Below are 26365 nucleotides of genomic sequence, written 5' to 3' on the forward strand. Positions count from 1 at the left end.
AACGGGCGTTTTAAGGGTGTGCATAATTAACAGCAGCGTCAACGACCCCGTCACTTGGTTGTTTCTTAGCCTGAACTGTTCGCATGATTGCGGTAGGAAAATCCAACCACAAGCACTGCGAGCAGTTCAGATGCCTTTCGATGTACTCGATTAATCAAATAAATAGCGGAGATGACGTATGATGCAAGCGGCCAGGGGGCGTCTTTAGAAAATAGCGAGTGCATATTTAGTTCGCTCGCTCAGACATAGAGGCGTCAACAGACCGCAAAGAGCGAGCACTCAATTTAAATAGCCAGCCCCTTTTCCTGAACGAGCGAGCGCAAACAGCGTCCGGCTCTGAATCAGGCCCTCTGTGAAGACTTTATGTGGTCTCTAATCTGAGGTGCTGTTAAGTAGCGGTTTCTGAGGCTGGTAACTCAAATTAACTTATCCTCTGCAGCAGAGGTAACTATTGGTCTTCCTTTCCTGGGATGGTCCTCATGAGAGACAGTTTCATCATAGCATTTGATGGTTTTTGCAACTGCAGTTGAGGATACGTTCAAAGTTCTTGAAATTTTTCATATAGTCTGACCATGTCTTAAAGTAATGATGGACTGTCATTTCTCTTTACTGAGTTAAGTGGTTGGTGCCATAATATGGATTACAACAGTAGTCAAATAGTGGTGTCCACTGTGTACTAACCCAACCTCTGCACAACACAACTGATGGTCTGAAACACATTAAGAAGGCAAGTAATTGCACAGATAACTCTCGACAAGGCACACCTGTTAATGCAAAACCATTCCAGGAGACTACCTCATGAAGCTGATTGAGAGAATGCCAAGAGTGTGCAAAGCTGTTATCCAAGGAAAAGAAGGCTACTTTGAGGAATCTAAAATATAAAACCTATTTTGATTTGTTTAACACTTTATTGCTTACAACATAATTCCATATGTATTCTTTTATAGTTTTGATTTCTTCAGTATTAATCTACTATGTTGAAAATAATTAAAATAAACAAAAACCATTGAATGAGAAGGTGTCTAAACTTTTGACTGGTACTGTGTATGTGTGTGTGTGTGTGTGTGTATGTATGTATGTGTATATATATATATATGTATGTATATATGTGTATATATATATACATACATACATACGTGTGTGTGTATGTATATATATATATATATATATATATATATATATATTTTAGAGTATGTGTGTGTTTGTTTATTGTCATCTGTGTATCAACCAGTCATGAGCTATTCTATTGTGTTATGCAGGTATGCCATGGGGTGTCCAGTTGGCGTCTGTGTACATGCTTCGTGACTTGGCTCCAAGTGACCCAGTTGCCATACACCAGGCACTACAGACATGGAAAGAGACTGCAAAGTGCAACATTCCACCAGCTGTTGAAAGCTGTATGCAAGAAGTTGCGTCATTGTGTAATCAAGAGACATAAATCATTTTGATTTTATTCCTTAGGTGTAAAGTGAGCTTAAATTCAAGATCTCTCTGCACTGTATGGTAGAAGTGCCTTTTTTTTCTTTAAATTAGTTTGCACTAAGGAAAAAAGCCATTTGTACATTTGTGTTTTGGTAACCCAACAAAACACAAAACTCTCCGCAACATTGTAAATCTGTAAATTTTGACACCGGCTTGTAAAGGTTTTGTAGAGTATATTTAGCTGAAAATGTCTTATCAATGGGTTATTCCATAAGAGTCTTGCAAATTGCCAACATAAGCATTATTCATGTTTTATGTAACCAAATTTTCATTTGGTTTTAGCTAAACAGTACGTATCCACTTGCCGACTGAGGAACGTTTGAACGATTACGACATCGTAATCGTTCAGTCGTTCCTCGTCCTGTAGGTGCCCACACTGAGCGATATGTCGTTCAGTACAGACACCCTCCCTCATCCACAAACATGCCCAATCTGTCATTATCGGCAGTTTGGCCGTCATGTTCGGACGATGATTGATGTCGGTAACGACCAGCGGGAGCGCGCATCGCTGGTCGTTTTCGACAAATTCATGCACGATTCATGCGATGTCGTTATCGTTCAATCGCTCATTTTAATCAGCAAGTGGATACGCAGCTTAATGTTTTTAAAAGTGATTTATTTTTAAAGGTTTGTTGCTATATAGAACCTTAGCTTGTTTCTAAAAGGCAAATCCTTAATATGTAATGGTGCATTTACCACTTCTAAATGTAGTGCCTGCACTTGTATAGTCTCCTTTTTGTCCCGTCTTTTCTGCACAATTAGTCCCCTTCAGGGGAGAATGTGATTTTGTATAGCAGTATCTAGCAGTGTGTACTGGTTTCTGCCCACTGCTTCATTTCAGTAACATTTTATTGGCACTGGGAATTTCTATTTACATTGTTGGGATGATACAGTGAGAAGACTAGATGTCAAACCTTTTTACTACCAGCTCTAGATATCAGGTCTTCCTTAGAGGATCATTTCAAAGAGAAGGACATTTTTCAGGAGAGGTACAGAGGGGCCAGGAACTGCATTTTGAAATGGACACATCCTTTAACATTACCTGCCTTGAATTTAAATTATTCCCCATAAAAACTCTATATAACAATTTTCAGAAAAATCTAAATGCATCCTCCATTATCCAATCAAAAGCTTTCCTACTGCCCCCTCTTTAGAATAGTTTCTCTTAATTGTAAAAATGGCTTCAAAAGCAAATATTTATTTGAACATAGAACGGCACCAGCTGCTTTCTAAATTTGATTTGCCACTATCCTATTGACTGACACAACACAGTTATCCAGGAAGCCTGTTACAGCAAAATGTACAGTAATATTCTGCTATGGGTTGAATGTAACCCTCCGCCATAACGTTTTAAAATTGAAGTTCATTTTATAAGCAATGTGAATTTTGGACTAGGTTTGTGGCCATAAGGTTTTCTGACCTTAAACATTTATTTAGGAGACTGCACATTTTATGAAACTTTATCAGTTTTGCTTGGAATTATTCTTTGTGAATTTCATGTAAAGCATGATGTCACTGATGCAGTTGATTTGGTCCTTTTGCCAGTTTTGTACATTCTTTTTTTGAGCTTTGTACATTCTTCTGTTTTTGATTCTGCATTGTATGGACCTATAAATCACTTCTGTAATTTGACTAAGGCTCTCAAATTATTTGCACTTAAATTGATTTTTGCAGAACAATTACAGCGAACGTGGCTCATCTCTGGTTATTTATGAGGTTGCATATTGACAAGCAAGCAGACTCCAGTGTTGGAAGGCCTATTGATAATGACGGTTTAGTACGGTGGTGGGATGATCGTTTATTTTTTTTTTATTTTCTTATAATGTTTTACATATCTATACAGTTGGGATTATGTTTGTAATGCTGAAAGGCGATTTGCTCAAAAATTCAAATTTTGATTTTGAGTGGTATTATGCAAGACAAAATTAGGATATCTCACTTACCTGGGCTCCCCAGCAGGTCCTGCAACCTACATCTCTAAGCAGGCTTTTTTTCTCTCTTAAGTAAACTGACAGTGGCATTGTCAAGGCCCTTATCACACGCATTTGTCAATCAAAATCCTAGTGAATGGAAAAGATCATGGGGCAGGGGCTTGGCAACATCACTAGCAGTTTAAAAAAGCCTACCGCTAGCCAGAGGAAGGTTCTCCTACTATGGGGCAATTCAATTAGCCAATGTAATTTACCTCCTGCTAATTGATCCCCCAGTTCTATTCAATTAGTCCCGAAGGCAGCTGGCAGGATGCACTTATCGGAATTTGATAAGACCCGAAAAGAAATCCCTAGTAACTAGCCAGTTAACTGGACACGTGAGGCACTTAACACATAGAACTCCATGAACTTTTAACGGATTCTATGTGTTAACACCCAGTAACGCATGTTAACACCCTGTAACACATTGATTTAATGGGTGTTAACAAGCCCGTTAACAAGTGAAAAAGGGGACTTTAATTGACTAGCCACGGGCGTTAAAGCCCGAAGCTATCATCCTTTTTCACTCCTGTTAACTGAACGTGGCTAATTGAATTCTGCCCCAAAGCTGCTGCAATTTTGTGGGACACACTGGTTCAGGTGAGTGCAGGTAAGTGAGATTTTATTTTTAGTTATCTCACATTAACTTTCTTCACTGTTGCACACAGATACCTGTGTATTCACCTTGTACAGTTTTAAAAATATACTCACAGAGATAACTAGGGAATCTCTGTGAATGACTGTAATTATAGTATAGGCCTATAATGTGATTCACATTTGATGTTGTTCCACTTTGGGAATTTTAGTTCCTGTACATAGAATGTATTGTAAAACCATGTCTTCAGTTATTTGCTTTTTGACTTATTTAGTATGCATCTGAGATGCTTTATAATAAAAAGGACAAATGTAACTTTTGACTGATGTCATTTGTAGAAGCTTATGTCTGTAAAATACTATGCTTTTAAAGACCACAAATGTGAAGATAAATGTATAAGTAGAGTTGATGTACAGTACTTTACAGTAAAGATGACTTCAACCAAAATATAGTTTTGGTTGCAGCTAAAGTAGGTAGTAAGTAGGGGTGAGCGGGTTCGGATTTCTGAAATCCGAACCCCCCCGAGCCCCCCCGATCCGAGTCTGATCCGAATCAGGCTCGACTTTTCCCGCCTGACTCGGATCTGAAATCGAGGCAAAACGTCATCATCCCGCCTTCCGAGTCTCGCGGGTTTTGGATCCTATATAAGGTACCCACGTCGGCGCCATTTTCTCACTCGGCTGTGGACAGTGAAGAGGGAGGGTGGGAGTTAGGGCTGTGTAGTGTAGTGTAGTGCTGCTGTTGTCCACTACTTCAAAGTCCATAGGGGCTGGCTGTGTTGTGCTGTGCTGCTGTTGTTAATAGGGGCTGTGTCCACTACTTCAAAGTCCATAGGGGCTGGCTGGACTGTGTTGTGCAGTCAGTTCTCCATAGGGGCTGTGTCCACTCCAAAGTCCTGTGCAGTGTCCCAGTCCTAAAGAGGTGCTGTAGTGTTGTCCAGGGGGTGCTCTGTCCATCAGGGGTGCTCCCCCCAAGTGCTAAAAAAATAATATATTTTCTGTGTTTGTGAATTGTGTGCGCAGTAGCCGCACGTGCATCAACAAAGTAGTGCCAAGCGTGCGCCTGTGTCATAAGTAAAGGGCCGGCTGGCTTGACCGTTAAGGGTGCTGTAACCCCCGAAAGTACACTCCAGTCCAAACCAAAAAAAAAATTATTTTCTGTGTTTGTGAATTGTGTGCGCAGTAGCCGCATGTGCATCAACAAAGTAGTGCCAAGCGTGCGCCTGTGTCATAAGTAAAGGGCCGGCTGGCTTGACCGTTAAAGGGTGCTGTAACCCCCAAAGTACACTCCAAACCAAAAAAATATATATTTTCTGTGTTTGTGACTTGTGTGCACTGTGGCTGCACGTGCATCAACAAAGGAGCAGCGCCAAGCGTGCGCCTGTGTCCCATAAGTAAAGAGCCGGCTGGCTCATTTCTTAAAGGGTGGTGTAACCCACAAAGTGCACTACTCTCCAGCAAAAATAAAAAAATATTTTCTGTGTTTGTGTGCGCTTTAGCCGCACGTATATATATCAATATAACATAAATGGAGGACCAAACTTTCTCTGATAAAAATAAAATAGGGAAAGATCAAGAACCACTTCCTACTAGTGCTGTTGCTGCTGCTGGGAGTTGTTCATCATCCCAGAGAGGAAGTAGGAACATCACTACTTTTACTAAACAATTGACCCTCCAACAGTCCCTAGCAATGAGGATGAAGTACGACAGCAGTCATCCTGAAGCAAAACGTATAACTGAGGCCTTGACTGCTATGTTGGTGTTAGACGTGCGTCCGGTATCCGACATTAGTGCAGTGGGATTTAGACAATTGATGGAGGTAGTGTGTCCTCGGTTCCAAATCCCGTCTAGATTCCACCTGCATCCTCAAAGCAGCAGCGACAAGCGTGCGTCTGTCTGTTAAAGGGTGGTGACACCCTCAAAGTGTGCTACACAAACAATAAAAATATTCTTCTTCTTTTATCTGTCTATGTGAATTGTGTGGGCTGTAGCCGCACCTGCATCCTTAAAGCAGCAGCGACAAGCGTGCGTCTGTCTGTTAAAGGGTGGTGACACCCTCAAAGTGTTCTACACAAACAATTAAAATATTGTTCTTTTTTTTCGGTCTTTGTGAAATGTGTGGGCTGTAGCCGCACCTGCATCCTTAAAGCAGCAGCGACAAGCGTGCGTCTGTCTGTTAAAGGGTGGTGTAACTCTCAAAGTGCTCCAAAAAATAAAAAACTATTTTTTTTATGTGTTTGTGACTTGTGTGCGATGTAGCCGCACTTGCATCCTCAAAGCAGCAGCGACAAGCGTGCGTCTGTCTGTTAAAGGGTGGTGACACCCTCAAAGTGTGCTACACAAAGAATAAAAATATTCTTCTTCTTTTTTCTGTCTTTGTGAATTGTGTGGGCTGTAGCCGCACTTGCATCCTCAAAGCAGCAACGACAAGCGTGCGTCTGTCTGTTAAAGGATTACATCGGTGACAGCATCCAAGTAGGCATGTCAGACAGTCCGTACCTGTACTGGCAGGAAAAAGAAGCAATTTGGAGGTCCCTGTACAAACTGGCTCTATTTTACCTGAGTTGCCCCCCCTCCAGTGTGTACTCCGAAAGAGTGTTTAGTGCAGCCGGGAACCTTGTTAGCGAAAGGCGTAGGAGGTTGCTTCCACAAAATGTGGAGAAGATGATGTTCATAAAATGAATGATCAACTCTTCCAGGGAGACCAGCCTCCAGAACGTACAGAGGGACCTGTGGTTCCAGCAGGGACGAATTAATACTCTGTGAGGATGAGGATGTACATAACACTGAAGAGGGTGAGGAATCTGTGGATGAGGAGGATGAGGACGACTTCTTGCCTCCGTAGAGCCAGTTTGTGCAGGGACAGATTAATTGCCAGCTTGTTTTGTGGGGGCCCAAACGAACCAATCATTTCAGCCACAGTTGTGTGGCAGACCCTGGCGCTGAAATGATTGGTTTGTTAAAGTGTGCATGTCCTGTTTATACAACATAAGGGTGGGTGGGAGGGCCCAAGGACAATTCCATCTTGCACCTCTTTTTTTTCTTTGCATTATGTACAGTTTGGGGCCTAGTTTTTCAATGCCATCCTGTCTGCCACTGCAGTTTCACGCCTAGATGGGTCACGTGTTTGTGCCGCCCACTCGTGTCGCTTAGCATAGTCATCCAGCTACCTCGGTGCAACCTTTTGGACATAAAAACACTATTGTGAGGTGTGAGGTATTCAGAATAGACTGGAAATGAGTGGAAATTAAGGTTATTGAGGTTAATAATAGCATAGGAGCAGAAAAACCTACAAATTCTGTGATTTTAGCTGTTTTTATGCTTTTTTTCAAAAAAATACAGATCCAAAACACAAAACCCAGAACCCAAAACACGGAAGGGTGGTTTTGGCAAAACCAATCCAGATCCAAAACACGAAGAAAGATCCAGATCCAAAACCAAAACACAAAACACGAAAAGTGGCCGGTGCACACCCCTAGTAGTAAGCAGTTGCTGGGGAAAAATAAAACTGGATGACTGGCATCCTTTAAATAAAGACTACGTTAGAGTATAAAATGTTGAAACCACATGACTTCAAAAAAGTAGGAGTGAATAGAAGATCATGTGGATATATTCATATATATTTTTGTACTATAAAGGTTACATAATAAAATTAGTGCTTTTTTCACCTTTTTTTTTAAAAGTCAGTTTCTTAGTTGGTAAGCTAAATTTGTCTTTGTGTATTCTATAGGAATAAGTAACCTACTATTCAGTAAATATGTAAACCTTACTCCCTATAATACAGTGGCAAAGTTACTATAAAAATTATTTGTGGCTCTGTGTGAACATATTAAATGGCATTTGAAGTAATGTCCATTTGGAAGTGCTACCTGTGCTGTGCACATTAGGTGCTATTTTCATGAGGTGTATATTGGAAGAGTTTAGGTGTACACTGGACGAGATAGCTACCCTCCTGTCTCCAGTATGTACCTATCGTGGGTGCAGGGGGTGCAGATGCTATGGGGCCCGCAACTCCTCCATGGCCCGCCTTCCCCGCCCCTGCACCCAGTTTTGGTGTGTTGGACTCATGGAGTTAGTGCTGTTGTCAGGACCACGGGCGCAGCTGATCCCTCTGTGAACTGCTTCTTAATCACAGACACACTTCAGCCTGTGACTCTGTTGCTGCAGGGTAATGCTGCGGGCCCCCTATCAGACAGATCAGCCCCAACCCTCCTCAAATTTTTTCACTGATTCTGGGAGGAGGTGTGGCACGTGCAGATGCAGCTGACACATCCCTGAACAACAGCCACGCTTCCTCCCAGCATCAGTGACGAGAGACACTGCTAAGAAATTTTAACTGCCCACAGAGCTCAGGAGTTGAGTAGAACACAGCACAGGGGAAGACAGGTTGTGGGGGACCCCATAGGTTTAGCTTCACCCCTGACTGGAGACATGAGGTTTATGCACATAATGGTGCATGATTTGGAGTACTGGAGACACATAAAGCAAAGCGGAGTCAGCTCACCTTTAGCCTTACAGGTGATTGAGGAGACTATTTTCTTTCCCATAAAGCTTTGTACAAATGCGGCACATGTAAGCCTCCTTTTGAATATTTTTTTTTTTTTAATCTCTTTATGAAATATTTTTCAGTAACAATACCATAATAAACTGTAATATCTCTAAAACAAATTAACTAATTGAAGAGCGTCTGGTTTCTATATGTCACCCATTTGTTTTAATACTCCATTTTGTTACCTTAACTAAACTTACAAATGTTTCTTTGTACATCTTTGCTGCAGTCACGCTAAAAAGCCCCTCTCTGCACGCCAGGCCCCCTGAGCCCAGCTTGCCGGGCTTCTTTTTTTCCGCCGAAAAATACATTGTCATGTGATTAGAACACACCAGCAGACTGTGCTTATTAATTTGTATATATGTGTGCGAATTAGCCACTGAATCTGTATATGAAGTGCTACAATGTAGCGGCCACAGCTTTTTTTCATTCCAAGTTCCATTGTGCTTCATATACAGACTCAGGTTCATATCAAAACCAAGAAAAAGAAGATATTCCCGTAACAGTGCATTCGAACTGGAAACTAATGTGTGGTTCACCAATTACTTGACACATAACTTTGCTCAATCAGTGACCCACACTAATATTGAACTGAGGGCCTGATTCAGAGCCGAACGCTCTGACCAGAGCGCTCGCTCTGAATCAGGGCCCTCCTCCATGAAAATGGAGCATCAAGACCATTGCGACCATCGGGCTTGTGACGAGACCCGCGGTAGGGTCTCTCTGCCACAAGCCCTGGAGTGATTTTGGCTCTATCAGAGCCAAAATCACTCCCACTGACATCACTAGTGATGTCAGTGGGGCCGGCTTCAGACGGTAGGCGTTCCCATGGGAACGCCTCCGTCTGGCAGCCACGCTCTCGGCACGGCCACCAAAGGGGGCATGCTGTCAATCAACATCGACAGCACGCCCCCTTTGGTGCGAGACCAGGAGCGACGGAGAGCCCGTCGCTATCCGGGTCTCGCGCATGCGCACGACGGAGCTCCCTCCGTCGTGCGCATGCGTAGTGGGGCAACATCGACCCGCTTGCGAGCGTCCTGCGCTCGCGAGCGGGTCTGAATGACCCCCTGAGTTAGGATATACTTGCATTATCATTCACTATCCCCTCGGGACATCAGAAAAAATATTATTTTCTTCAGGGTCCATAGAAGGTCCACAGGAAACCTTGGGATATAGGTGATGACTAAGACATCCGGGCACCATGCAGTTAAATTTTTTCTGCCAGGATGCAACTGGGCCTTCCTCTATACCCCGCGCCGGAGGCTTCTCAGTTTCGTTTGGTGCCTGGCCAGAGTGGGGCACTGTATTGCAGTGGGGCTGTTATGAACAGCCCTGAAAATTTCAAGTTTTTTTCTAAGTGTGGTCAGCGGGAACAGTCCAGTGGAAGTTTGCATGGCCATATCACCCCGCTGATGCTGAGACGCCGGTACTGATCCATGCCTCTTGGCGGGCATCAGAGGTCTTTGCTAGCAGGGACCCCGGAGGATTCCTAGACTGTGGCTGGACACTATGGGGTAAAGGTAAGCAACACTCACCGTGGTGGTGCATGCCGAGACAGTCTTTTTCTACCATGGTTGGGGGACACCCTGGGGATGACAGCAAGTGTGGCTAGGCACTGAGTCCTGCGTCCACTCTAAGCCTCTAATGCTACCAGGGAACAGCAGAATCTGGTGGGAAATATCAGAGATTCGGCTAACTATATAAATGAGCCAGCTTTGGATATTGGCCTGCTAAATGCCAGGGTTTCTTCGGCGGCTATTGCGCCTCGCCGTTCTCTGTGGCTCAGTTTATGGAGAGCTGATGCGGAATCCAAGAAGGGATTGGAATGTTTGCCTTCTGACGGTAAAGTCTTTTTTGGCCCTGATCTGGACAAGATTGTGAATACCTTAGCAGCAGCTAAGTCGGCTTGTCTGCCTTCTGCTCCAGCCACTTCGGAGGTTTGGACTCCGGGCCTGATTCAGAGCCGCTCGTAAGCGGCCGCTTGTTCACTCCGAGTGATGTTCGCACATCTGCGCATGGGTCGTCATGCGCCAACCAGTCATTGCGGTCGGAAATCGTGTGTTTGCAAAATTGTGAGTGCCTGCTAATTTGAGTGAAAGGATGAGGCGTTTGTGGGTGGTAACGGGAAGGTGCTTGAAAACGGGAAGTGGAGATCCGAACGCAGGCGTGCCAAACGGGCGTTTTAAGGGTGTGCATAATTAACAAAGCAGCGTCATCGGCCACGTCACTTGGTTGTCTCTTAGCCTGAACTGTTCGCATGATTGCAGTAGGAAAATCCTACCACAAGCACTGCGAGCAGTTCAGACGCCTTTTCGATGTACTCGATTAATCTAATAGCGGAGATGAGGTATGATACGAACGGCCAGGGGGCATTTTTACAAAATAGCGAGCGCATATTTCGCTCGCTCAGACATAGAGGCGTCAACAGACCGCAAAGAGCGAGCGCTCAATTTAAATATCCGGATCCTTTTTCTGAACGAGCAAGCGCAAATAGCGTCCGGCTCTGAATCAGGCCCTCCGTCCTTTCGTACCTATCGGGCCCCAGGTAAGGCTAGAACTCAGTCCTTTCCCAGGCCATCCACCACCAAGAAATCTGCCAGGCCTATGAAGCAGCCCTGGAGTACCAGATGTCCGGCTGCCAAGCCTAATGACAAGCCCTCCTCTTGATGGGACGGGCCTCCTCCTGGTGGACCCCAGGGTGGGAGGCCGACTTCTTCAGTTTGCCCAGTGCTGCTGTCAAACTACCACGGATTACTGGGTGAAGGAAGTGGTCTCTCTGGCGTATGCCCTCTCTTTCCACAGAAGGCCTCCCCATCAATTCTTTTGCACTGGACTTCCGATAAACTCTGATAAGGCTGTGGCTATTCAAGAGGTGGTACAATCCATGCTGCAGGCAGGGGTCATTGTACCGGTCCCGTTGTCCCAAAGGGGAACGGGTTATTATTCCATCCTTTTTCTAGTCCAGAAACCAAACTGTTCTTACCGTCCTATTTTCAATCTCAGGTCCCTGAACAAATTCTTCAAGGTACCCAGGTTCACAGTGGATACCCTACGCTCAGTTATACTGGCTATGCAACCTGGGGATTTATGGTATCCCTGGATATTCAGGATGCATACCTACATACTGTATTCTGATTGTTTCAGCTCACCAATGTTTTCTCAGGTTCACTGTGTCACAACAACATTTCTAGTTTCAGGCTCTGCCGTTTGGCCTTGCAACTGCACCTTAGGTGTTTACAAAGGTAATGGCAGCCCATCTGTGGCTGCAGGGGATTCGCCTGTTGCTATACCTGGATGACCTCTTGCTACTAGCAGGGTCCTCAGAGGTACTTCACCGCGACCTGCAGCTAACAATATTTGTGCTCCAGGTACATGGGTGGTTGATACTTTGGAAAAAGTCTTCACCGATTTCGTCTCATAGGATGCTCCATCTAGGAGCCCTGTTGGATTCACAACAGCAAAGGATTTTTCTGACAGCAGAAAAGATCTCCACTTTGCAGACGCGTGTAAGCAGATGCCTTCACAATCGCCGAGTGTCAGTCCACTCAGCAATGCAGTTACTGGGATCCATGGTGTCAACATTCGACATGGTGGAGTGTGCCCATTTTCATTCCCGGCCTCTGCAGCTATTGATCCTCTCCAAGTGGGATGGATTTCCCCATCCTATACAGACTCAAATGAGGGTGCTCTCTCCAGAGGTATGCTTGTCGCTGACCTGGTGGCTACAGATGGCTCACCAAGGGGCGTCCCTTTTGGATCTCTGACTGGGTCCTTATGACGACGGATGCCAGTCTTCAGGGCTGGGGCACAGTGACGGGTCCAAACTCCTTTCAGGGAAGGTAGAGCGCATAGGAATCTGTGCTTCCAATCAATATATTGATACTGCGGGCAATCTTCAGGGCTCTGCAGCAAGCCAGGCTGTTGCTTCACTGAAAACTCATGTAAGTACAGTCAGACAATGCCACGACAGTGGCTTATCTAAACTGTCAAGCAGGAACTCGAAGTCAGGTGGCAATGACAGGTGTCATGCATTCTGACATGGGCGGAAGGCCATCTACCAGCCATATCAGTGGGGTTCATTCCAGGAGTGCTGAATTGGGAAGCTGACTTCCTCAGCCATCACGACGTGCATCCAGGGAAATGGTCTCTTCACCAAGAAGTGTTTCAACTCCTAGTGGACAGGTGAACCTCTAGACGTGGACCTCATGGCCTCTCGACTAAATTACAAGCTGCTTCTGTACGGGTCCAGGACAAGAGACGCCAGTGCTCTCTTGGTGGATGCTCTGTCAGTCAAGTGGACTTTCCAGTTTGTGTATCTTTCCTCCAATCTCCCTCTTTCCTTGAGTAATTTGGAAGTTCAAACAATAGGGAGGCATGGTCCTGCTGGTGGCTCCAGCGTGGCCCCCATGTCCATGGTACTCAGATCATCGGTCTCTCCATCGACACTCCGTGGCTGTTGCCTCAACGTCCATACCTGTTGTCTCAGGGTCCTTGCCTCACCACAGATCTGGGTTGTCCTGTATTTGACGGCATGGCTCTTGAGACATCCCTCTTAAGGTCCAAGGGTTTTTCCGGCTCTGTGGTTAACACAATGCTCAGAGCATGTAAGCCTGCTTCTGCTAGAATTTATCACAGGTTATGGCATACCTATTTTGAATGGTGTCATCCAAAAAGTTATGACCCAAGGTGTTTAGGATACCCTGAGTGTTGGCTTTCCTGCAAGCGGGTTTAGACCTTGGTCTCTGCCTTGCTACACTGAAATTCCATATCTCTGCCCTTTCAGTGTGGTTCCAGCAAAAGATTGCTCCTCTTCCTGACATCCGCACTTTTTTGTAGGGGGTCCTTCATATCCAGCCTCCCTTTGTCCCTCCTGTAGTGCCTTGGGATTTGGATGTTGTCCTCAAGGCTCTTCAGAGCCCTCCATTTGAACCACTGGACTCAGTGGATCTCAAATGGCTTACTGCCAAGACTTTTTTTTTTTTTTCTTCTGGCCATTGCTTTCGCCATAAGAGTTTCTGATTTAGGGGCTCCCTTGTCGTTCCCATTTCTAGTTTTTCATAGGGACAGGGCAGTGCTTCGAACTCGCCCTCTGTTCCTTCCTAAGGTGGTCTCTAGTTTCCACATTAATCATGAAATTATTGTGCCTGCCTTTAATTCCTCTGATCTCTTGGCAGGGAGGCCTCATCGGATGTGGTATGTGCCCTCAGGATTTGTGTTGTACCAGTTCTCTTTGGAAATCGGACTCCTTGTTTGTTCTTTACGGTTTCCACAAGAGAGGATGGCCAGCCAATAAACAAACTTTGGCTAGATGGATTTGCATGACTATTTCTGATGCTTACATTCATGAGGGCCTTCCAGTCCCGTTCTCTTACTGCTCATTCTACTCGGTCTGTAGGCCCTTCGTGGGCAGCTAGTCGTGTTGCCTCGGCTGTACAGCTTTGTAAGGCGGCCACGTGGTCGTCTTCTATTCAGACCTTTTTGAGGTATTATGCCTTTGATACCTTTTGCCACTCAGGATGCTTCCTTCGGGCAGTGGATTCTCCTTTCTGCGCAGGAACATCCCTGCCCTTGAGGGTACTGCTTTGGGAATCCCCAAAGTTTCCTGTGGACCTTCTATGGACCCCGATGTAGAAAAATAGAGATATGGTAAGAATTTACCATTATCTTTTTTTCTACACCTGTGCTTCAGAGGGGTGTGAGAATGTGTTTCTTGAGTGCTCCAGAATTTCTTCTCTCTCTTATCCTCCTCCGGCCTTTGGCTTGCTACGTAACTGAGGAGCCTCGAGGGAGGCCCCGTTTCATCCTGGGAGCAAAAAATGTAACCACATGGAGCCCTGATGCTTTCATCATCACCTATACCCCAAGGTTTCCTGTGGACCCTATGGACCTCGTAGAAAAAGATAACAAAGGCAAGTTCTTGCCATATCGCTACTTATTGTTCCATTAACATTATATATATATATATATATATATATATATAAAAATTTAAAACATAACCTTTTATTTCAATCCTAAAATTAATTCAGCAAAATTTTCAAATTAATTTTTTTTTCTGTATAGTTCTTCACTGTTAATAAAAAAATTATTGTGTAAAAGTGAATTCAAATATTACCACCAAGTATATTTTTATCCTCCATATCTCTTCAATATTTCATTTATTTTTATTCCATAAATTATTACTCTTAGGGGTAAATTTACTAAGAATCGAGAATGGTCGAGTTTAGGTTTTTTTAATCTCTATTTGCATCGCTGAATCTCGGGTGAGTTTCCTGTTTTTCATCTCTCAAATTTACTAAAAAGTGAGATGGCCGATGGTGAAGCAGATCGAGATATCTCCCCCGATTTGCAAGTACGGTCTGGTTCGGGTAACTTGTTTGTGTTTTACCAAGACACTGGATGCGACGGAGAGCAGCGCCAGGATCTAGGTGAGTATAGATTCTTTTTTGCAGGGCCAGGCATACGGATTCTACTTGAAAAGGGGACAGACACATCTGGAAGCAGGTAAGTATGTATGAATGGGTAGGTGTATGAAATAAAGTTTTACTAGGCACGGTGTGTGTTTTGTCTTTAACTATTTTACAGTGGAGGGTATGGGTGCCAGCCACCTGCTGGTACTAGTAGTTCCACAAGTGCCAAGGGCAGGCATGCTGACACCTGTAGTCCCACTGTAAAATACAATAGTTTACTTACATTTATTACCCCTGTACCCACACCCCAGGGGTGCGAGGAAGAACCCCAGGCTTCAGACAAAGCCTGGGGCTTGGGGGGGGGAGAGGAGAGAGAGTCATCGGGACTCCTTCTTTGGGGAGGGTCCCCACACTTGACCTGAGATCCCCGGCTTGGGCTGATAATGCTTTGACCATGGAGCCCCGGCAATAGGGTCTACGGGCTGTTGCATTACTACCTGGCCAGTTTTGGTCCGGTGCTGGTTTTAAATGCTTTACATTAAGTACACGCAGAAATATACAGAAATCACACTGATCTGTGTGTGTTCTGGCAAACAGCTCAGGAGGTGGAGTGTTTGAAACTTAAATTTCTTTGCGAGTTTGCTCTAATCTCACCCGTGATTGTAATCTCGAATCTTAGTAAATTTGCAAGATGCATCTTTTTCATGAAAAGTACTTCCGAGTTTGCCTGATGGTGAGTTGATTTGAGTTTGCAATCTCCCCCGAGTTTTACGAGTGAGAAGAGAGAACTCTCCAAAACTCACCCGAGTTTGTCTTTAGTAAATTTGTGAGATGAAAAAAATGCCTAAACTCACCCGAACTTGCAATCTCGACCAAACTCGAATCTTCGTAAAGTTACCACTTATAGTCAATTTATTGGGTGTCATCAGACTACAAGACCCTAATTTCTTCTTTGGGTCCATAGGGATCCACAGGGATATCATGGGAATATTATGGTTGGAAGACCAGACATCAAACAGTTAAAGCTTCTGCTCCCAGAATACCCCGAGTCCTCCATGTAACCCCGCCCCTAGCCATAGGACTTCAGTTGTTCGTTTAGTGCAGCAGGATCAAGACACACCTTTGTAACAGAGGGATTGCTTAGAGCAGTCCTAAGCTTTTATTTTGTTTTATTTTGATTTTCTGAGTTGACAGTACCAAGCATCTGAATCAAGACACACGTACTGCAGCTCCATCTACCTCCGCCGGGCCATTACATCAGTAATTGTGCTGGTGATTTTGGCGGGTCGCGGCTGAGCTTAGCTAGCAGCCAGGCTGCAACCTGGACTGCACCAGAGGCTTGGAGATGTCAGGTAAGTCGATTCCTCGCTTACGGGGAATCGCGCGCGGCAGTCCTTGCTTTTGGTGTCAGAGATGCACCAGATGCCGCTACTGTCAGGGCCGAGGATTGTCCGCGTCCTCAATACACCAGCTGGGGCCTTATCATCTGACACTGAGGATCGGCAGCAGACGCTATCTGTGCAACGAGGCAGGCGTAACCAGCTGGACAATGCAGCTTAGGGGAGGTAGGTGCTCCTCTGGTAGCTCCTCCCCCAACCCAGATGCAGTCCCTACAAAGGGTTTTGCGCGTCTTGGTTGCTCCTCCACGTTTGAGACTCTCATGGTCCACACTCAGTGCGCCCAGTGGCTGTGGTCTCAGGAGGTTCTGGGTCAGTCTACCTGTATACCTCTCCCTTGGTTAAGGTATATGGTGCTCTATATCCTACCATTCCTTTGCATTGCTGTAGTTGATTTAAAGCCGATTGTAATTATATTACATATACATTGTATGTGACTGTTTGCTAGCTGCGGATTGACACTGTTTTATTTTTAATTCTGTCAATTATAACTATCACTGTTTTTCTCTCCATCCTCTTGGGGTGTAGGTTTCTGTCTGAGTACTTCACATTCAATTAAGATTTTGTGAAGGCTGTCACATACCACTGCAATTATTGCCTTTATTTACCATGTCAAAAGATAAAGGGAAACAGGAGATGGAGCAGCCTGTGCTGGTTCCATGTAAGTCATGTACGGCTCATGTGTCCTCTTAGGATGTTAAGGATGGTTTGTGTGTTGTCTGTTATAAAGAGTCACCTCACCAATCCAGTTTACCTGTCCCTGAACAAGAGCCGTCTTGGGTTTCCTCTTTGTCCCACGTTATGATGAAGGTTGTGGATCGTATGGATGCCTCCGTGGATGGGGTGTCCACAGTATACTATGTTTCCACCTACTATGCATCCTTCATGGAAGGATGTTTATGGCCATTCTAGTCAGACTATGGCACCATGTAATGTTGATAACTTGTGCTTAGGTCACTACCGGTCTGTTATCTTTTTATCAGTCTGCCCAACATATGTATTCAGATGCATTATCAGTGGAATTAGATGATGCACAGGGTTCCTATCCAAGATCTAGCTCTGGGGAGGAGGATCATCCGTCCACGGTGGATGATTCTTCTTTGGTGAGGGTGGTTAAATCAGTTCTAGACATTCAGGACAATGAACCAGCTCATAGAAAGAAGGCTCCAATGTTTAATCACCACCGAAAGGTGGTCAAAATGGAGTTCCCTGACTCTGAACAGCTTACAGAGCTTATCGAGGAGGCATGGGGTAACCCTGATAAACGATTTTATGTGAATAAGAATAATATAATTGTATCCGTTCCCACCTTCTGTATGTACTAAGTGGGAGGTACATCCTACTGTGGATGCTCATGTAACACATTTAATCAGAAATGCTACATTGCCTATTCCATCAGCATCTGCGCTGAAGGATTCCACAGATAAAAAGTTTGAAGCCCATCTTAATATTTTTGTCATCTGGAGCGCTTACTCGTCCAGCTATATGGCTGGAGCCTGGGTAGCCAAAACTGTTGAAGAATGGATAGGGGTATTGTATCCAAGGAAAAGAGAAAATAGGCTCTCTTTGTGGGGCACTCTTGTATTATCTTAACAGATTAAAATATAACTTTTATTATGGTTATTAAAATAATTCCCAAATACACGTATTCAACAAACAACATATATCCAATCAAGAAAAATTGATGAAATGGCTACAGTTTTCCATATGCATAGCTTAAAGAACTGAATCAGTTCTAAAATATATCCAATGGTATAGCGAGTAAATATGCTTTCCAGGGATCTAATGCATCTCAAGAGCCCTGAATCCTAGTCTCATCACTCAGTACAATTTAATATAATATGTACGTGCTTATAACACAGTATGGAAAAGGGGTGAAAATAATATGAGTGATGGTGAAGCTCAGGTATCCAACCCTATATTGGCTAAATGTTTAGCTCCGTGTCAATATAACACATTCTGACAATATTACATATGAAATAATACAATTGTAAGGTGTATACCTCACGTATTCAATTATCCATATATATGATATAATAAGGGTCAAACATTAGGACTATTCCCAAAAGGATTTGTAAAGTCTATGTAAATACCACACAGAGCCCCAATCTTCTCATATCTCTGAGGAACAGAAGTATGAACAAATATATCAGATTTGGTACGTGAATATACAACAATGTATTGGAACTAGTAGTGCTACTCACATGTGGTATATAAACAAATGTCCACTGTTTACTCTAGTAACTGGATATAATATCCATGAGTGCACCCACCATATCCATTACCACAGCCAAAATCTTAGAATGTGTGTTCCACCAGTGTATGTGTGTATATATATATATATATATACACACACAAATATCCGATTATAGTCAATGGTGTATAACTGATATGAAAGAACAGTCATTAGACTCTCTCACAATCATAGGAAAATACAGAGTACTGTATGAAGTATTTAGGCAATATTATAGATGCGGAGGTCTGAGTGGTAAGATACAGTGTTACCCTTTAGAAGAAATGAGCAGACGTGGTCGGCCTGTGCACCAGCCTGACCATCATCCTTGAAGTCCTTGGATGCGCGTTTCGCCCATGGTGGGCTTGTTCACCATTGTATAAGGAACAGACCAGCTGTTCTCACCTTATGTGCATACTGCCGAGAAGGCGTTACGATCACGTGATCACGGGGAGTCCTCATTCATTGGTCTGCTCATCCACGTGATCTCCTGTCCTTGGTCACGTGTGTCGGGCCAGCCATTGATCATTAGGCATTCCCTGTCGGTGATCATGCTACGTATTAGGCTGGATGGAATCCATGTTCTTCGTACAATTAACTCCCCCATTGCTGGTATTTTAATCAGCACTATGGGAAGCAGGTTATGCGGATAATTAACTCCCTCGTTGCTGGTATATTTAGACCAGCGCTATGGGAAGAGGGTTAGATGGGTAGCATATATATGTGTCCTTCACCTGTCACCAGCCTTATAATAAAAAACAGGTCAGAGAACGGGTAAAAATGTGTAACATAAAAGCGATTATTCTATTTGTAAAGTTTCCCAATTTAGAGGGAGGGATGGACATTGTTATAGATATCTCAGTAACATGATTAAACAATGAAATGAGTTTATCTTATATGTAAATACAGTGTGTGAAGGATAAATTTTAGTCCAATTAATTGAACTCCGGTAATCTGACAAAGTGTGGATGAAATTAGATAAACTTTGCCCACTAAGTCACAGATTAGTGGTAATTCATTATATGGTATATACATTTATTTCAATATTTTATATTCTTTATTCTTATTTTGTCAACATGTGCAGTCATACCAAATAGGTATAGGTACTTTTTAAATCCGTTTTTAAGATTTATATCTCCAAACATAGTTATTCAGATGGTGTCACGCCTACAGCAATAGATGTTTAATCTCTACAGTCACAGAATATCTGTGAATGGAATTATATATAGATGATCTACAACCACAGAATAAATGGTATTATATGTAGGTAGTAACCTTTAAAGGGTATAAGGTTCTTCCATATGTGATATGTAATCCTATGATGATAAGTATTGCATCTATCTGATCAATGTGTGTACTCCAGGATTATCCATCTGGGATAGTGTGTGAGTTGATTTTAAAGAGGTTATCTATAGAGTTTAGGTCCGAAAGGTAATATCCTGCTATATAGAGTCATATATGCAGGAGAATATTGGAGATTTAGTAAAAAAATAATAGAGCGAGGAAAGAGAGGATAGAAGAGAAGAGAGGAACGGAATTGAGTAGAAGTGAAGAAGGAGAGAGTATATATACACCCCAAATATATAACATACACGACAGCTGCTGCATGTCATCATATCCTGTATTGAATGACATGTGAGCGTGTCATGAAATGTAATTTGAGGATGTGAATAAGTATACTGGGTATCTGCTATTACATTGTATCAGCAGAAGGACACCTGATAATAACATTGCAGGAGTCCTCCCTGAAAATCTATAATGAGAGCACCCATAAGGATGTATAAGTTATAGACAAGCTTTGCCTATTGTCAATCCATAAGATACTGAAGTGAAAAGTCTCACTATAGAGGCACTTTTTCCAGGACATCCATCATATATCCGAAACATTGATGATTAATGAGCATTGGAATTATGCATAACGTGAAATGAGAAGAGAGAAAGACAAATGTAGTTGCAGTATGTGATAGTACTAGCTGGTTTCCAGCTCTGTTGCATAGCATTGCAGAGGCAGGAATTCCTGTTTTCCTGTCACTACTGCATACATAAACAATAATGCAGAAAAGGCTGAGAGTGAAAAACGTGTTGTATGTCCCATTGATAAATCCTAAGATAAATTCTGTCCTGATAAAGGTGTACAGATTGTGACAACAGGTATAGAAATCTCTGTATCTTGCCCAAAATATATGTGATAGTAATGATAAATTACAATGTGTATGTGATATGTGAGGGCTTACTGTGAATGTAAAAGAGAGAAAATGTGGGGAGAAGGGGAAGAGATAAACAGGTAAGTATAAAAGTGTAGTGTAAGAGTTCCTTAGGAACAGAGGTTGTGATAACATAATATCCTGGTGTAAACTGATATGTTTCGTCTATATTCTAGATCGCTGGATACATGTTAATGATTATTCTAACAGTATCACAATCATGGATTATAATGACTATGCTTGATATTTATTATTCAATAAAGACACTATAGTTGATAAATTCATTTAGGCCTTCTGGACTTAATGTTCCTAGTTTATATGTCCAGGCACTAGTTTGTGTACCATATCTCCTCCATGTATGCCCAAGCTAATTTTTTCCAAGCCAAAGATTTTAAAATCTAGATTCGATCCTTGATGGTATTTCAGGAAATGTCGGGCTACAGATGTCAATTTCCTGTTTTTCTCTAAATCGGAGGATGCATTCCTGATAGATCCAATATGTTCCAAGATTCTATGTTTAAATGCCCGAGAAGTCATGCCCACATACTTTTTATTACAACTGCAGATTATGCAATAGATTACCCCTATCGCATTGCAGTTCATAAAGTTCTTAATATGTAATGTTTGGCCAAATTTGTCCTCTATTTTATTGGTCTTAAGTATGTATTGGCACGCCTTGCAGGAACCACATGGAAAGGTACCCGTGAGTTTCGTTGGTCTTGGTGGGTTTTTGACAAAATGACTTTTCACTAGCCCGTCACGTAGATTTTTTGATCGTCTCCAACTCATGGAGACTTTGTCTTCTAGAATCTCTGCCAGGTCCCTGTCTAGATGGAGAGAGTGCCAATGTTTCTGAATAATTCCCTGTATTTCCCTCCATTCTTGGCAGAAATCCCCAACAAAGCGGAGCTTATCTTGGGCCTTGTTCACCTTTTGATCTTTATTCGGGAAGATAAGTGATTCCTCTGGGTAAGTCAGACGTGTTCCTCTTAGCTCTTTTGATGGATCTTTTGCTATAGCCTCTCTCCAAAAGTCTCTCAGTGAGTTCCACACACTTATCTTCAAAAATCTTCTTATCGGAACAATTGCGTTTCAGTCTTAGGAATTCGCCCTTGGGTAAATTCACTATAGTTGGGGGAAAGTGGGCACTGGTTTGGTGCAATAAGTTGTTCATAGCAGTTTCTTTATGAAAAAGTTCTGTTTGAATAATGCCAGTGGAGTCTTTATAGATTTTGAGATCCTGGAAGGGGACTGATTATCTGCTAATGAGATGTGTCAGTTTAACTTTGATGTTATTTGTATTCAGAGTTCTAATAAATATCATCAAAGAGTCCTCATCACCTTCCCAAATCATGATGATATCATCTATGTATCTCCACCAAGAGGTTATATACTTCGTGAGATTATCATTCTCATCACAAAATACAATCTCTTTTTCCCACCACCCTAGAAAGAGGTTAGCATATGTCGGGGCACAAGATGCCCTCATTGCTGTCCCCCTAATTTGAAGATAATGGTGGTCTCCAAAAGTAAAGCTATTTCTGGTTAACACAAATTCCAATAATTCCAAAAGGAATTCGTGGAAGTCACAGTATCCTTCCATCATTAGGAAGTATTTCACAGCTTTTAGTCCCAGTTCATGTGTTATGCTGGTATACAGTGATTCAACATCCAACGTTACCAGGAGATGATGTTCTTCTAATTTGACATAATTTAATTTTCGCAGCACATCTGCTGTATCCTGGATATAAGAAGGTAAACCCAAGACATGATGTCTAAGATGTAGATCAATAAATTTACCCACCTTCTCTGATACTCCACCTATCCCTAATACGATAGGTCTTCCGGGTGGTTTAACTATGTTTTTGTGTACCTTAGGAAGAAGGTAGAATGTGGGTGTTTTGGGATGTGGTGTTTTAAGGTATTCATGCTCACATTTAAGTATTTTACCATTATGAAGAGCTTTATCCAGTATTCTATTCAAGATGATATTAGAGTTATCCGTTGGATTAAAGATAATTTTCTTATAGCATTTTTCATCCTCCAATTGGTGTAGGGCCTCCTTGATATACATATCTGTGGGCCAGATCACAATATTACCCCCCTTGTCTGAGGGTTTTATTACTACGTCATGCCAATCATTCATCTTTTTCAAGGTTTGTATTTCTTTATTATTCAAATTGCCATGGATTCTTTTGTTTTTCCTGTTGTGGTTATGTAGGATATCCAGGTCCCGAGATACGAGTTCCTGGAATATTCTAACCTCTGGGCATATTTGCTCTTGAGGGAAAAATTCAGATTTCTTTTTACACATGGGTCGTTTTGATGGATTAGAGGAGGCTATAGATGTACTTTCTACCTCCAATTCCTCCAATATTCTTAATGCCACAAGTTCTTGTTCATCTAGGGTTTGTGATGAAGACTGTGAGATTGTCATAGTTGTTTCCATATTCTCCAAGAATTTCTCTTTATTTGCAAAAAACTTTTTTAGAAGTAACTTCCGTCCAAACAATTTAAGATCTTTTTCCCATAAAAATCTGTTAAAGGATCTGGTAGGTGAGAAGGTTAGGCCTTTTTCTAGAATTTTAATTTCACATTCATTTAAAATTATTTGGGATAGATTAATGATTTGTAAATTCCCATTTTCCATATTTATTTCCCTTTCCACGTTCTTGTGAAGTATCTGGGTATTATCTGGGGATCCCAGTTTTGTTATCCTTGACTTCTTCCTCCCCCTCCTCATCTTCCTTTTGGACGTTGTCGGCCTCTGCCTGATCCTAAAAAAGAAGATGATGATGGCTTATCATTATATACCTCACCTCTATATGTTGGATTATTGATCCTATTGTCCTCACTGAAATCTTCTCCTGATGATTCAGCTTCGGAGGATGTGTAAAATTCTTGGGATCTTGGTGTCTGTTTTTCTGTTCTAATTTATTCCATCTAAAGATGTTACCTGTTTGGAAGTCTTTTTTATCTCTATTGAATTTGTATTTTTTCCGATCAATGATGGTTAATTCGTATGTTACAAGGTCTTTTTTCTGTTTTTCAAAATTTCTTTGGAAGTTTAGATCCTTCTCCCAACTTTCTAGTTTCTTCCCCAGGTCTTCAATTTCTTTTTCGCAGCTATCCAATATGAGGTGGTTGTGTTTAATTAGGATGGACATTAGATCATTGGAACATTTTTTAATAATGTAGATTCCCAATCTTTTACTGGATTTTTGGTTGCCAATTTGAATGTCGGAAAGACTTTGGGTCTAAGACCACTTGGTGTAATTTTCCAAAGTGGTGATGTCCCATGAGACTCGAATTTGTCTCTGTAGAACAGATTTAAGTTTATAGAGGTCGTCTCCCCAATTTTTTAATTGTGTGTCCTCCGTGGGAATATCCGGGAAGATGTCATCCATATTTTCAGGGACTTTTCTTCTAGTACTTAGTTCATTTTTTAAAGAGAAGGAGGACATGGTATAAATTTAGATAGATGTATACACCATGAATTTTAATGTCTATGAATTTCCTCTGTGTTGACAAGTAAAATGAGATGTATGCACCATGAATTTTAATGTCTCTGAATTTTTTCGTGTTGTTAAGTAAAATGAGAAAATGAGAAGATAGTATAGTAAATAGAGAAAGTAATAATAATAAGGACAGGGATTATTATGCACAATGGTGTTAGAGAGGCATATGTTATGACTTCTAATCAATTGTGTTGTGTATATTTTGGGATGGAGTAAGTATGTGAAATCACATTAGAGACAAAAGATTTATTTTTCGTGCAGGAAATCAGAAACTGAGCAATCGTCAGCCAATGCAAGCTTAATAAGACAAAAAGAGGAAATGATCTCCGCACAGAAATGCAATATTCTCATATATTTATGTATTAGTTACCAATATTTTTACAGATAATGTCCAAAAGAATTTGGACCTCTAAATCGCTCTTATTGGTGGTGCTCCCCAGAGCCAAAGTACAACTGTATCCAAGGAAAAGAGAAAGTAGGCTCTCTTTGTGGGGCACTCTTGTATTATCTTAACAGATTAAAATATAACTTTTATTATGGTTATTAAAATAATTCCCAAATACACGTATTCAACAAACAACATATATCCAATCAAGAAAAATTTATGAAATGGCTACAGTTTTCCACATGCATAGTCTTAAAGAACTGAATCAAGTTCTAAAATATATCCAATGGTATAGCGAGTAAATATGCTTTCCAGGGATCTAATGCATCTCAAGAGCCCTGAATCCTAGTCTCATCACTCAGTACAATTTAATACCATATGGACGTGCTTATAACACAGTATGGAAAAGGGGCGAAAATATTATGAGTGATGGTGAAGCTCAGGTATCCAACCCTATATTGGGTATATTGGGCAAATGTTTAGCTCCGTGTCAATATAACATATTCTGACATTATTACATATGAAATAGTACAATTGTAAGGTGTATACCTCACGTATTCAATTATCCATATATATGATATAATATTAGGACTATTCCCAAAAGGAATTGTATACTCGATGTAAATCCCACACAGAGCCCCAATCTTCTCATATCTCTGAGGAACAGAAGTATGAACAAATATATCAGATTTGGTATGTGAATATACAACAATGTATTGGAACTAGTAGTGCTACTCACATGTGGTATATAAACAAATGTCCACTGTTTACTCTAGTAACTGGATATAATATCCATGAGTGCACCCACCATATCCATTACCACAGCCAAAATCTCAGAATGTGTCACCAGGACATACACGCCAGAGAGTGGTCTCTCCATCTGGGAGTGTTTCAGCTCCTGGTAAACAAATGGGGTCTACCAGAGAGAGATCTCATGGCATCACACCACAACCACAAGGTTCCCAGGTTCAGAGTCCCATTAGCAGTGTTCGTGGATGCACTTGCAGTAAGATGGGATTTCAAGCTGGCGTATCTCTTTCCTTCGATTTCTTTACTGCTAAGAGTAAGGTGGAAGGTGGAATGGTAATACTGGTGGCTCCAGCTTGGCCCAGACGTTAATGGTTCACCGACATACAGAATCTGTCCATAGACAGTCCATACCCTCTTCCTCTATGGCAGGATCTGCTAACACAGGGTCCCTGTCAACATCCTGACTAACCTCATCTGACTTTGATGGCGTGGCTCTTGAATCTTCCATCCTAAGAGCGAAAGGTTTTTCCAATTCTGTCATTCAAACGTTGAATAGGGCATGGAAGCCTGCCTCTGCCCGCATCTATTACAGAGTTTGGTACTTTTTTGGTCAATGGTGTTCCCATAGGAAGTATGATCCTAAGATATTCAGGATTTCCAGGATATTGACTTTTCTTCAGGCAGGATTAGACAAATGTCTATGTCTGGCCACGTTGAGATTCAGTCTGCTTCTGGGAGCAGAAGCTTTAACTGTTTGGTGTCTGGTCTTCCAACCAGAATATCCCCATGGTATCCCTGTGGATCCTATGGACCTCGAAGAAAAGGACTTATCTAGGTAAGTTTACCATAACTCTAACACTGTACAACAAATTAATA

The 26365-nt window shown here is 42.2% G+C and overlaps 1 protein-coding gene across 1 annotated transcript in view; it reads left to right on the forward strand.

Moving 5' to 3' along the window:
• ICE1 (interactor of little elongation complex ELL subunit 1) overlaps positions 1-4348 on the forward strand; it is a 125154-nt gene extending 120806 nt beyond the window's left edge. The window contains exon 18 of the mRNA XM_088442295.1: positions 1260-4348. Within this exon, the coding sequence (XP_088298421.1) occupies positions 1260-1438 (179 nt within the window). The 3' untranslated portion in view covers positions 1439-4348. The remainder of the gene's footprint in view (positions 1-1259) is intronic.
• The last annotated feature ends 22017 nt before the right edge of the window (positions 4349-26365 follow it).

The sequence above is a fragment of the Taudactylus pleione genome, unplaced genomic scaffold (assembly GCF_031769625.1).
Source record: "Taudactylus pleione unplaced genomic scaffold, aTauple2 ptg000309l, whole genome shotgun sequence".
NCBI lineage: Eukaryota > Metazoa > Chordata > Amphibia > Anura > Myobatrachidae > Taudactylus > Taudactylus pleione.